The 14,044-nt window shown below is 43.3% G+C and overlaps 1 protein-coding gene across 4 annotated transcripts in view; it reads right to left on the reverse strand.

The window, feature by feature from the left end:
* LOC100677798 (dachshund homolog 2) overlaps positions 1 to 14,044 on the reverse strand; it is a 218,506-nt gene that overhangs the window by 69,418 nt on the left and 135,044 nt on the right. For all 4 annotated transcript variants that reach the window (XM_016982883.3, XM_016982881.3, XM_016982882.2 and 1 more), the window contains 3 exons: positions 11,744 to 11,820; positions 10,438 to 10,608; positions 6,942 to 7,172 (listed from right to left, as the gene is read on the reverse strand). In XM_016982883.3, coding sequence (XP_016838372.2) covers positions 6,942 to 7,172; positions 10,438 to 10,608; positions 11,744 to 11,820 — 479 coding nt within the window. The remainder of the gene's footprint in view (positions 1 to 6,941; positions 7,173 to 10,437; positions 10,609 to 11,743; positions 11,821 to 14,044) is intronic.

The following is a 14,044-nucleotide window of genomic DNA, read 5'->3' on the forward strand; positions in this document are numbered from 1 at the left end:
CGATGAAATTTTTTCCGACCGGATAATCCTTTGAGGAATTTCGTTGGCGCAAGAAACTAGCTTATCTCGATACTGGTGTAATTAAGAAATTTCGCTTTTTAATAAAAAATGCATACTTGTACCGAGACACGTCAGAATTGTCTCAGCGAGATAACAATCCAACGCACACGCGATACATGTACTCGAGAATCAACACCTGCTTTTCACACACACACACACACACACACACAGACACTCGCCGCCTGTCCTCTGCTTATTAAAACGGTGAATAAAATTCCGCTTAATACGCCATCCGCAAATAACTATCTCGATAATAAAGCCACGCGGCATTGTCACCCTATCTCATCCGCAATCTACATCAAAACGCTGCAAGGAGACTCTTTCCTTTCGAAGAAATGAAAAAAGAAAACACCGCATATCCGACCAAATTTGTTCGTATACACCCCAAAAGAAGGAGCACGAGTTCGGATCGCAAACAATACACCTCGGCCGCATAACGAGATTTCACAGTATCTCTATATACATCCGAAAATCGGAGCTGACTTCATCGGGTTAATGCAGCGGACTATGCTGCCCTCGGTTAATTTTTTCTGCGCGCGGCGGCAGCGCAGAAGATGAGGAACAAAAAATCGAGCGTGCGCGCAGGGCCGAAAAAAACAAAGCTTCTACTTGCATGGACGAGAGAGTCTGCAGTAGGGAAAAAGAACGATCAGCCCTGCGAGAGAGGAAGAGAGAAGCATATATATACAGGCCGCGCTTATAAACGAAAGAGGAGGAGGAGGAACGTCGGGAGAGAGAGAGAGGAGCCCTTACGATTTTAATTAACCCGGGGTACCGGGTAGCGGCCGCGATCGCGATCGAATCGGGTGCACGATCTACAAGGAATCTACATAAGATCCTCCACTCGCGCAGAGCCTACAACTCAATCCCCGCGAGCCTGGGCCTTGTATATATACTATAGATACATATACATACAGGTGTCCGAGTGCATATACGTATGTACACGTATACATACATACGTACGCTATAAGGAAGATGCAGAGAGGCGCATGCACAATACGCCAACGTCGCGGGTCCGCGGCTTATCGAGCTGAATGATCGCAGATAGCGTGTATATATATATATATATATATATATATATATATATATATATATATATATATACACTCTGTTCTCTCTCTCTCTCTCTCTCTCCTCCTCCGCACGGTGGCGTGCTCATATTGTCTCGGGTCGAGATGGAGATTGGCTGCGCGCGCTCCTGTGCGTTGTTAATACAAGTTAACTTACTTACTGGAGAGAAAGAGAGGGAGAGCCCTGTTTTGCCGTTTTTGCATTTCTATTTTTCGCCCTGACTCTGCAGCCCTTGTTTATATACATCCAAGGCTTGCTCAATCTGACTTATTTTTCTCTTTTAGGTGAGATTCTGCTTGAGCCCAGTCATTGTGCCCGCGCGCACCCGCGTATATAGTTTGTCTGAGATGTGTGTGTGTAATTTTTTTTCTGTTTTGGCTTCTTTCTCTCTTTATCTCTCTTTTGTCCATTCATTTTAATTAATGCCCCCCCTTAATTGCATCCTCGCGAGCATGAAGCTATGAGAGGCAAGTTTCGAATAAATTATTAATGTAGAGTTTTGCCGCCTAGAGAGAGGATGGACGCTCGCGAGCTGAGCCTTCTTCCGATTATTCGCCATCAATGCAGCTTGTGCATGAAATGATTCTTTGTCTTAATTAAGTCGGCGCTGATTCTTCGACCGATGCACGTTTTGTTGTTAATAAGTAGATTCCGATCTTCGAGTTCGGGCTTTTAGATAATGTATTACAAAAATCGACTCGATAAATCTCTCGACGATCTCTGCGAAGGAGCTTATTTTATCGTCAAAAGAGCCACACGCAAGATTTCACACAGCAACGGAGAGTCGAGTACTTATACTCGCAAATCGGCTATAAGTACGCGGGGAAGGGTATTACTCGTTGAAATTCCAAACGCTTTGTAATCTGCGCCTTGTGTCTTCGGGGGTAATCCACCGGCCCCGAGATTCCTTCTCGCGAGCGCGCGCGGCGCGCTGAGGGCCGTCTTTCTCGCGAGATATTAGCATATTTACGAAACCTGATACGGCACACGCGGTTTATACGGATAAATAAACTCGTAGTGCGCGGCCCTTTTGGATGTATACTTCTTTTATGCGTGTGCGCTCGACCGACGCATAAACGCGTCAGGTTAGTGGAAATAAAAAAGATCGAGAGGATGCTTGAAAGGGAATATGTATATTCATTTTGTATAGGGGGGAATATTACAGTCATTTGAAGAACATCGATTGATTCGAATTGAATCAAATGTTGTGTGCGAGATTGCCTGTATATAGGAGATACGACGAATACGGTTATGAATAAATATTTTATTCGTATACTTTTCATATAGCATTTAATTTAAAAAGGAAACAATTAGAATGAATTTCTTTATTTAAGTTCGAGCTATTATTATTAGAAGTTAACATTATCTACCAAGCAGTTATAGTATGACCAGCTTGACCCCAAAAGAGAGCAATTTTTGTAACGAAAATCAACGAATCATCATTTAAGTCTCAGACCACAATGAATCACAGAGAAGTCAGTCCGACAAAGAACCAATAATATCGATAACAATATCTCAAGCAACGGTTCCCTGAGGACAGAAGCATATACCCGAAGACACATCAAGAGTACATCCTCCAGGAGTAACAAGACCAAGAAGAATCTCCTACCCAGCAGCAGCAGGCAGAACCGCGGAAAAGGGACTCTCAACGTAACACGATAGCGCGTGCGCGCCAGCTAGCGTATGTAAAAGCATCTGGTGTAAAACGAGCTGCGGGCTCGCTTGAGTATTAAATCGGGGCCTCTCTCTCTCTCACTCTCTCTCTCTCTTTCTCTCTCTTTCTTTCTTTCGCTTCACGCCCTCATACTCATCTTCTCTCTATCTTTCTCTCTTCGCTGCATATACGTGCTACTCTCTTTTTCCTCCAATCTGATCTTCTTCGATCTTTTCTCTCTCCTGCTCTTATTCCTTCGTCTGCTCCTGGCGGTCTGCGATCAGACGGACGTTTACACGTATACTTTTATAGAGAGCAACTTTGTTGGGCCTCGTCGACTTTTTCTCTTTTTCTGTTTCGGGCTTTCGCCTGCTTTGCTCTCGATTAGGAGAGATCCGATTAAGCTTTAGTTTTGCGAGAGCGCTCTGATTTTGGCTTTAGGCTGACTTTTTTGCGCTTTAATGGTATTTAACCCTAGCTGATGTGACCATTAGGCCGTTATGAATAAAGAGGTTTCGTATTCGATTTCTGACGCTTATTTTTTGCGTATAATCATTCGAGCGTTCTAAATAAAATTAACTTTGCAAGGATCGGATTGCGCAACGTATTACGAAAACTTTGTAGACATAGTATAATCATTTAGCATTATTACTTCTTTGGATATTCCTCGTTTCTATAATTAAGTATTTAAAGAAAGACTATGATTTAAATTTAAAACCTAGAATTAAATACACTCTGTACAAAGTTTAACTATACATTTTAGAATAAGTAATTAAAAACTTATATTTAGCTCGCGCGCGAGCAACTGCGAGAATTCTCCGACTGTAAACAAAACGAAAAATGCGAGGACAAGAACCCCATAAAGCTGCGAAGGTATCAATTGTCAAAATGATTATACAGATGGAATGGCGTAAAAGGAAACGGAGAGAGAGTATGCGCGCACGTCGAACATCACTTAACGAGTTCAAAAATGACACTTTGTATCGTCTAATGGGTGGTTACAGTCCTAAGCTTGCATTTTGTGGGAATTTATGAATCTGAGCTAAGCTTAGGAAGCTGAGTTATGTGTACCTGCGTTCTTTGCTTTGATAATTTGATTTTTTAATCCATTTTGACTTTACAAGAAACATTAAAAAATTCAGCTTGATGAATGCATTTCGAATAATTTCTGTTTATATTGTCTCTGCTAATGATAGTTGTTAAAGATGGATATTTATGACTTCTGTACTTACACATACTTTTACTGCTGCCGTACTCACTAATGACTGTCGCAAGGTTTGCGTATGTGAATATTTTCTGCAGTGTAGGCAGGAAAGTCAAATCATTATGAACAAAACAAACTTAACGTAATTTGTCACATAGAAATTTATCTACATTTTACAGCTATAACAAAATATTGTTCTTCATTTCAAAAAAGCGTTTCTGAAGACTATATACAGAAAAATTAAAATTAGGACTTTTTACGTTAACATATCGACAGTTAAGATAAAATAAAAATGAATAAACAAAAATATTAAAAAATAATAAATAATTTTGGTTGCAGTGTTATAGAGTTCTAAAATAACGTTTTATCCACTATAACAAATCAACTTTGCACCTAAAATATCTTTCAAATAATCAAAATTTTTAGATTTTAAATCATATCAAGACCTCTTACCTTGCAGAAAATGTTGCATTCGCAAAAGAGTGTCTTACAACATGCATCTCGGTGACTGTGTACGGCAGCAGGTTCAGCAGTGTGATGATAACTCCTTTAAGGGCCATTCGAAAACGACTTCGAAGATTCTGTGTATTGTATGGGTGGTTCTTTTAAGACACGTATGCATGCACACCCGTGTGCAATTAACAGCGTTCGAAGGAAAAGATTTTTACTTTTGACGAAAATTCAGAATAAACAGATTTCCGCAATGAAGGTCAACAAAAAATTGGCATTAATGTCTATTTTTTAAATTTTTGAATGAAAGGTAAAATAAGCAGCACACAAATAAAGTTTCATAAGAAAAAAACTAGTTTTCACCGTTCGGGGCTAAAGCATAATATCATTCACAAAAAATATTTTTTGCCAATTGAAACAAATAAAAATTAAAAATTTGGAAAATATTTAAAATCAAAAACTGTCATGGTCGAGCAACGGTAGAACAGCAAAATTCTCTAGCAAAAAATTATCATTGATGTCCGTAATAATATTTAAAAACAGAATGTGCTTATTTTGCTGATTCTGCAACTGCTCGATCATAAAATCAGATCAGTAAGTGCTTTGCAATTCAATTTTATTTAGAACTCACTTTTTTATCATATTTTTTTCGACATTGAGGTATTACGCTCATATATAATATATAATACTATATAAGTTTCATATAAGAATCTAATACAAACTTTGAACATGTTCATTGTCATGCGCGAATACGCAAATTTCGCTAATAGTATTAATAATTACTCATGATATTAATAATAATATTAAAAGTCACTAGTGACTACGAATGGCGCATTTCCGATTTCTCCTATTATTAAGACTTAAATAATTTCCGTGTTTTCTTATCGCTCGCGAGATCGTACTATGCTTTTCTCTCGTCTTCTTCTTCTTCCTGTCTTTCGTACATAAATAATCTTAACCGATATATGCATAGGTATAAATAAAGAAATCGGCTGCGTTTCAATCAGCTCAATCAAAGTTCATGAAAGTCGAGAGCATCAGCCGAAAGACTGAGCAGCCTCGAGAGTCACTTTGGAAAACGAACGGGTCAAAGAGATTTACATCGAGATTCGAGTCTTATCATGTAGGATGAGTAACTTACAAAAGAGAGAAATATACACTCTTCTCTATATATAGCGATTTTTTTCTGCGTAACGCCACTAACCATTTTCTTTTATCCATTTTCAATTCGATCTACAAAAAAATTCTACCTCTATTTTACTCACTACAGCTACACTCCCTTCTCCAGTTAATCGGTCGTATTTGCCTATACACTGAGTAACGAACATTGCAAGCCGATTACTCCTTCGATATTTCGCTTGCTTATATATCGATAACAAAATTTTATTTCGATATCTAAAGAGAGACTTTTCTGCTTACGCTGTTCGCTCTAATCAAAATCGAAACGTATATCCGTTTGCGCAGGTAATGTTACTCTTTAAATGAAAAAATAAAATTTTGTTGTGTCTTCCTAGTGAATTCACAGTGGAAAATATAATATTTGCTGATAAAAGCAAATTCTTCAGTAAGTGTGTTCGATATATGAGGATTCATATATTACAAAATAAAGGTCACTCGTTTAAAGCTTAATAATCCAAAAGATCGATACAATCGTTTCTAGAAGCTTGAATCTACGCTATAAGTATATAATGTATACAAAGATCACAAAACGCCGTATAAAAAAGGAAATAAGCGCAACTGAGGAACTAGAAAGAAAAGCCAGCAGTATACATGTGATGTGTAGAAGAGAACAAGGACAGCTTGAATCGGAGATGAATCGTCGGTTCAATGAAAACTATACAATTATTGTAAAAAAATTTGATGATCCGAATGATACCCAGAATACGCGGTGCAAAGGTCAAAAACTTGGCTAAAATATCAGACATTCAAAATATTCTAGTACTAATGTATATATTTACAAACCTTACAACTAATATATATAGAAATTCATTTAAATTATTATAAAAATCAAGTCTCTTGACCCAACCGATTTACAGATAACATTCAGATCGTCAACTAACCAATGTAACAGAATCCTCTGATGGCCATTAACACACTTTTTAATGCCCATACCGCAGCATTTAGAAGCTAGCGAACACAAAATTCTTTTCCGATTCGTTGCAACTCCAGATTAATTCAGGATACAAATCAAGGTCTTTAGAAAAAATAAAAGAAGAAGGTACATAAAAAAGGACTGCACAGTCGTTCGCGCGTCAAGTACAACACGCAAACATGCGTAATATATAAATAATGCATCGGGATATATTTGTGTATTGGTTGTGCGAGACAGCAGCGGCAAGAAACAGCAGCAGCGGCGGCGGTACGTTTATATCTTTTATCGTGTATTTTGTTTTATTCAAGATCGAGCTATCTAATGCCTCCTAATGTGATTCTGCGAGAGCTGGTAGATAATGAAATTGTGGAGAGCGCCCTCAAGTGTCTTAAGAAAGCCCTGCCACTGACCTTTCTCGTAGTTGATTTGCTTTTCCTGCTGGCGCGCGTTGTCCGCCGCTACCTTGAGCAGGCCCTGAATGTTCCTTAGCAGGGTCTCCGTACTCGAGACCGAGGAGGGATCCTGTCCACCGGCCTGGGACACCGCGACCGCCGCCGAGGCGATTTGCGAGTAGTTCAGGGCCTGTGGGCTCTCCGAGCCCGGCGCCGCCAGCGGCAGGTTCTCCGGCACGTCGGACATGTCTGTAAGCAGAGAAAACATTGATTATTAATGATTTAATGTGCATTCGAATCACCGAGAATACACGCTAAGTTAGAAACGGAATAAGCCCGTATTCGTGATAAAGGCTATTTACCCCGAATGCAGCGATTAATCCTACCGATATACGACTCTTTACGCAACTACACGCGGTACGAAAAAGTGGCGTACAAAAGTCGAAGCCGAAAAGCCGAATCTCACCGGGGGTAAAACGAGGATAGTCAAAGCGGAATCGCTGATTATAAATCTCGCGGGAGCATCGCGATGCAGTGTATGTTAAGACGTCATCGATAAATATTGCAGCGGTGCCCAGACAGACTGTCGTTGCGGTGTCGCGTGTATAACGCGGCTTAATTCGTATATGCGCGCGGACATTTAATTCGATTGCGCCGAAGCTAAATCAGCGGACTGACGATGGGCAACAAGTAGATTTCAGCCGGGGTTACAGCCGCGAGACACGCACGGCTCGTAAGTCTCCGTTTGCCGCTGTCGTTGTTGTTGTTCTTGTATGTCTCGTGTACATTTTTTTTTTGTTTATTTTGCGAGAGAGTCGAGTTTTAGTGTTGTCCATGCTAATTTGTTGCGAGCTGCTGTTTGTTTTTACTCTTATACGGCTTCTTAGTCGGAATCTGCTTTCGTTGCAGAATTAATGCTTCGTCGGCTCGGGTATGAAAATTGCAGGAAACTTATTGAGCTTGAATTACGAGGGGCGATCGCGAGAAATATTAACAGCCACCTACTCGCGATAAATTGCCGGCCCGTCGGGAAAACAAAAGCAAAATCGCCGATTACCGTGAAACAGAAAATCAGCTCGCGTCAATTAGCAAAAGCCATAAAAACAACACGGTCAGTTTCTTTCTCTCTCGCGAAGCGCAGATAAATAATACCTCGTAGTCCGCCACGTCCCAGCGAGAGCTCGAACTTTATTGTCGGCGATAATTGTAATGGAACGCGCGATACGCGGCCGCTTATGTGCTCTCCTCTTATCAAAAAGGTGCCGTCGAATCAGTCTCGAGGGCGCGAACGTTAAATCGACTCAAACTCCCTCTCGCCCTCTCTCTCTCGAGAGAAAAAATCCGAAGAAGCGCGGAGAGGAGCAATAAGTTAGCCGAATGCCGTTTCGTTGTAGGTGAGCGCGCGGCGCGCTGATAATTAAAAGACGATACAATAAACCACCTATCGTCGGTCGTAAAGCAGCCGCGCCACTGCCGAAGAGGAGGGAAGAGAAAGAGAGAAGGGAAGAGTCTCGCGTTGCGCCGTCGCTACGGATGATACCTCCGGATTATGCGTATATAAACGCGCAGGCCATCACTTAGGAGGAGAGACGCGCCGGCACCACACACACGCAGACGGGGATAATTCGCCCGGGGAGGTCCTCAAATCGCTCCGCGAGATACGTGCGCGTTACTTTTAAAATCGGCCTTGTTGAATCAACCCCATCTATCTCCTTCGAGAGGAAAAACGACGACAAAATCCACAGACGCAGAAACACACGGCAGCTCTCAGGCAGAACTTTATGCACCTCTCTCTCTCGCGCGCTTATCTCCACCTCTCCATACCCCGCATTTCTTTGTCTCGCCTGCATCGGCAGTGGCTATATGCTCTCGGGCCACTAGTATAGTAGCTCTCGAGACCTACCTACCTCTCACCGTGCCAATAGAATCGGCAAATCGCGCTCGGGCAACGGCAGCAGCACGCTGCTCTCTCTCGGGAGTGTATACAGCTCCTCTCATTAAATCAGAACGGCATTCCGTGAGCGTGTAGACTCCCACGGGCGCTTCTGCTACGCTGCAGTAGTGCAGCGCCGATCGAGAAGAGAGTAAGCCGGTGCACACTGCACAGCCCATAGGTCGGATATGTTGCGACACGCTGGGCGACACGAGCTGCTCTCCGCGTTTATTTGAGTCTCTTACGATTTCTGATGCGCTGCGGACCAAATTCATTCCCCGACCGAGTTGTTTTGAGATTCTTTGTTTATGAAGCTAGGCTGCATACCGTTTTCTTCTAATTAATAGGCGAGTTCGATGGCTGTTGTACGTTGTACACTTCTTTTTAAATAAAGCGTAATGAGTATTCTCTGGGAATCGTCGTTTTGAAAGTGTGTACGCACGTGACGCATTAACGAGTTTCTCCCCGACAGCGAAATTGACGAGAGACGCTTACGTTTCGACACCGAGAGCTCATCAATATTTTTTGCCGGACAAATTAGATTTGTACTCTAATTAGCGCGAGAGCAAAAAATAAATGGCAAAATGAAGTCGTCGATTAGGAATCAATACGATTTTTCAAGCGTGTGCTCCTTCATCTTATTTCCGAGCGAGAGTAGTTCTTTAAGAGGAGATTATTATCGACGTCCATCTTTCATTATTGAAACGAAACTAAATACCGAAGACTCCAAGTCTAATGATCACTTCGACTTGCTGCCAGCGGTTCTTCATCTTCGCCGCTCATGCGCTGACTACAATCAATGCCAGAGCTTTCTCACGCTGGCGTTCTCGGATTGGAGTTTCTGCTTTATCGGAACTACGAAATCTCTTGCCTATTATGAGTAACTACTCGTTATTTCCAGGCGAATCGGCTCTAAACTTTCTTCTTGCGTGTCCAAAACGATCGACAACGTTCAATTTTACGGAAATTCTAATTAAACCGACACCTAACTAGACCGGCCTGAAAAAAACGCGCGACACCCATAACAAGCTGCAATAGACAGTCGAGTCAGTTCGGTCAGCCAGACAGACGGACACGTGCGTGAGAGCGACACTATAACCCGAGCGTCGAGCAAAACTCGTCCTCGCGTTAAGGCAGACGAGGAGCGAGTGAAAACGAAAAATAGAAAGAAAGAGCGCAGGGCCAATTGGAGTATACGTCGTTCGGTTCGGGGTAGAGATGATCGATGAGAGGGTCAGAGCTCTCGGCTCATCTTGAGAAAGAGGGCAGCCTGGTTGTGCCCGCGCGCGCTCGCGCGGCGATATAATTATTTTCCGTATGCATGCATGCATCCGCCCGATTCGTGAGATTACCAATCAGCGTTTCTTAATACGCTCTTATGCTCTCGACTGCTATCTTTGCTGTTTGTCTGACTTTTTTGCCATATTCGTCTAATTATTCCGGCTAATTATACCGAATTATTTAATTGGATCTCTTTTCGAGCGCGATGATTGAAACGTCGTATACACGGATCGTCTCGTTAGCATTGCAAAAATCCCAGATTATTTGCATCGACAGATAAATAAAAAAATGTGCACCAACCTTCGTCTTTCTCCTCGTCGTTCTCGAGCTCCTCGGAAAGGTTGTCCTCTTCCTCCTCGTCGTCCTGTGAACGATGCGACCCGCCGGCCTCGCTTCCGGAATGCTCGCCGACGCTGCCGCTTCCAGCGGTTTTCGACAGGTTCAGCACTGGACTGTGACCGTTTGAGGAACCTGCGAACAATACGTCATAACGTTATCCAATCGCGCTCGTGTGTACGCATATCGCGACATCGATCATAGCCGATTACGCAGTAGCGACTTAAACGAATCAAATGCACATACATCAAGGAAACGTTTGCGGCATCGATCTCTCGAATAATAGAAACCGGAGAAAGTTTTGCTCCGAAACGGCGCTGAAAAATCGTTGAAACGCAAGAGAGATAAGTCTGTGACGTCGAGCATAGAGTCTGCCTTTTCCGGTTGACAAGATGATGGATCTTATTTGACCACGAGAGACGCGCGCGAGGAGATATCCCCCATTCAGTTCCGACTATAACTTCGTTCCCTTTTATTCGCTTTCTCACTCTGCGCGTCTCATCTGTTTTACTCGCGGCTCCATTGAGCCTACGCCCTTTTGACTCATTCAGTTGGCCATTTTTCTCTCTCCCGGGGCTGTGTCTATATCGTTTCGGAGACGATTTTTCGCGCATCACTTCGATTCTATTAATTTGCATGCAGTTCCGCTAAATTAAAGAAAATTCAGCTTTTAAAATCCGTAAGCGATCAGCGAGTAAAGCATCGCCAGAACGAACAGCCCATAATCCCCGATTCAATCTCGACACCGCAATGCCTCAGCCCAATTTGTCTTTCTCTCTCTCTCTCTTCTCCGCGACTATATCTATACACGCACATTTCGTCCGGTCAGCGCTATACGAGAGCAGTATTTGATATCCGAGCATTTTAATCCTGACGTAGATGGATTCTGTTTGGGCAGGCGCGCGCACTACAGCGGTTTTCAGTGACGCATTGCTCCGGCTTTTCCTTCCCCTGCGCACATCCACTGTATAGCTGCCCCTTTTCTTCGTTTCCGCGCCGGGCTTTTCGCGACTGAACGCACTGCGCGCCGCGCCGCGAATTTATTTGCTGCTAGTGGATTCGGGACGCGGAAAAGTGAGAGGAGAGATTCGAGAAAAAGGGTTTTAGCCGTGTATAGCCGGGGATTAAAAGGTTTCGCTGGGGTTCGGTTTGTCGAAGCGTGTGATCTTTTTAAAGTACGCGTTACACACTTTAATAGCGATTTGCTCGTTTCTCGATGTATAAGTGCGTTCGATTTATGTATAAATACGAATTAAACAATAAAACTCACCATTGTGCGAGCTGTGGTCCCGTTGCTTGTGATCCAACGCCAGCGCCCTCTCGGTCTCTCCTCGCTCATCCCTCAATCTGAAAGAAACAACAGGCGACGTTAATAATCTCCTCCGCTCGTCGTTATCCATTGTAGAAAACCGGAAAACTCAGTCATCGCACACGCACAGGCCCAAATAAACAATCGCATACACGCAGGGTACACAGTCTTTCCCGGAGGTCCGCGTCTATACACGTCGTCGATTATCGAGAACGTCGCCTAGGCATTAGCGCGAAGAAAACGCGTGGGCGCCGCGCAGCAATCGTCCATATAATTTCCAGATAATAATTTCCTCTCGGCGATCGCGACGAGCAATCAATTATTTATAGGAGCGTCTCTCTTTCTCAATATATACCTTTTGGCCATTTTCTGTACTGCACACACACGTAGACGGCCGGGGAATATTATTGACCTTGCATCCGCGGCTGCTGCGCGTAGCCGCAGTGTATATAGATAATGAATTATTCAGTAGGGAAGGACGAGCACGATTTAGCTAACTCATTCGGCTTCAATTATAAATTATTTAAGATGTATACCGCGCGCGCGGGAGGAGTGTACACAGTGTAAGAGAGGGAGATTGTCTTATTTATCGCATGATATACAGGCCGGCTCGCTGCGTTATATACCTAATCACTGATAAACTAACAGAGCGCGCGCGGCGCGCGGATTAATGCGGCGATTTATGAAGAGCCCGCGAGAGAGTCATGCTTACGCCGAGGGATTTCGTAATTCATTAGGACTTATTCTCGCTGCGAATTATACGCCGAGTGCATAATATATATATGTAAGTGAATCGGAGACATAGGTCGATATTTTCACGCGGAATTTCGCTCATCGTTAAAGGTTCTTCTTCCTTACTATACGGCGCTTTCGAAAAATCGCGCGTGCGCTGAATACGTCGTAAAAATTAAGAACCGAATTTCCGACGTAAAAGAAACGAAGGAACTCCCCTTATAAAAAGAAATTCAAAGAAAACTCTCGCTGCGCACGGTATACTCGCTGCTCCTTCCCTATTCAGCTCTCGTTTCCAGCTCCGCAACTTCTTCCTTTTTTCCTCCTCTTCGCCGCTGCAAAATTACACTCGGGGGTATACTTTTCTCCGGTTTCGCGGTGTAGCGCCGGCCTCTTCGCACCTCGAATCGAACCGCGGCCCATTAAGTAAGAAGTTAATATCATTAAACATAATATTGGGCGCATCTGGGAGCCGCAGAGCACTTACCGCCTCCTCTCTCGCCGCGGCCGTCGCGACGACGCGCGTTTTCCCTCCCCTGCGCTGTACTCTGCGCCCAAGCATCGCAGTCTCTCTCTCTCTCCCCCCACCATGGTACTCGTCGTCCTTTAATTTTTTAATGAGAAAATGCTTTCAAAGAGCCCAAGAGAAATACTGTGCCTACGAGCGATAAGTTACGCCGGCGTTAAAGAGAATGGAAGCCCCTCTCTCTTTCCCTTTGCTCCAGCTATACTTCGCCGAAGTATTTTCGTATTCTTTACTCGAAAAAATGGCACGGTTATCATTCTATTTGTTCTCCGATTGGCTGTTTGAATTTTCTTTATTAGAATTCTAGAATAATCAAGCATTCTTTCCACAGCGCTGCAGCTCCGTGATTCCGTCATCGATTATTACAAGGACCTCTGCGAGCTTACGAGTTTCGCCAAGACAAATTTCATTTACGGCCGCAGTATCGCGCGGGGCGCCGCCGCGTCAATTAAGAAACTGTTTGATTTGGCCGAGGAGACTTGGCGCGCTCGAAGAACTCGCGATAAGTTCATTCCGTGACGGTGATTAAATTTTAATTAGTAATACGACTCAATTAGAATAAAAATGTCCCGTGTCCAACCCTTTTTTCTTGTACCGCGCGAAAAGAGGAGAATATGATAAATTTGCCGTGTAATTGCCATCGAAAAGAGCAACCCTCTCGACTACCAGAAGTATGGTACACGAGACGATTGGCGACAGGCTTCTGAAGGAGAGACGAGGACGTGAGCAAAGGTGAGGGGGTTATTAAACTTGTAATTAGTCGAATATTACGCGTCGAGACGCCGACGCTGTATAGTCGGACTCGCGACCCGTTGATATCTTACGGCTTTTATTACCACAACGACGAGGCTGCTCGTGATCATTTCCCATTTGCACTCCATTATTAGGATCTTCATAACGGCAATCATAATTAATTCGAGCCGTAAAATCGAGCAAAGATAATAAATATCGCGCTTTAAAATCCAATAATCCCGAGCGCATGAACCAAATGAATTCCCCACTCG

The sequence above is a fragment of the Nasonia vitripennis genome, chromosome 2, assembly GCF_009193385.2.
Source record: "Nasonia vitripennis strain AsymCx chromosome 2, Nvit_psr_1.1, whole genome shotgun sequence".
Classification (NCBI taxonomy): Eukaryota; Metazoa; Arthropoda; class Insecta; order Hymenoptera; family Pteromalidae; genus Nasonia; species Nasonia vitripennis.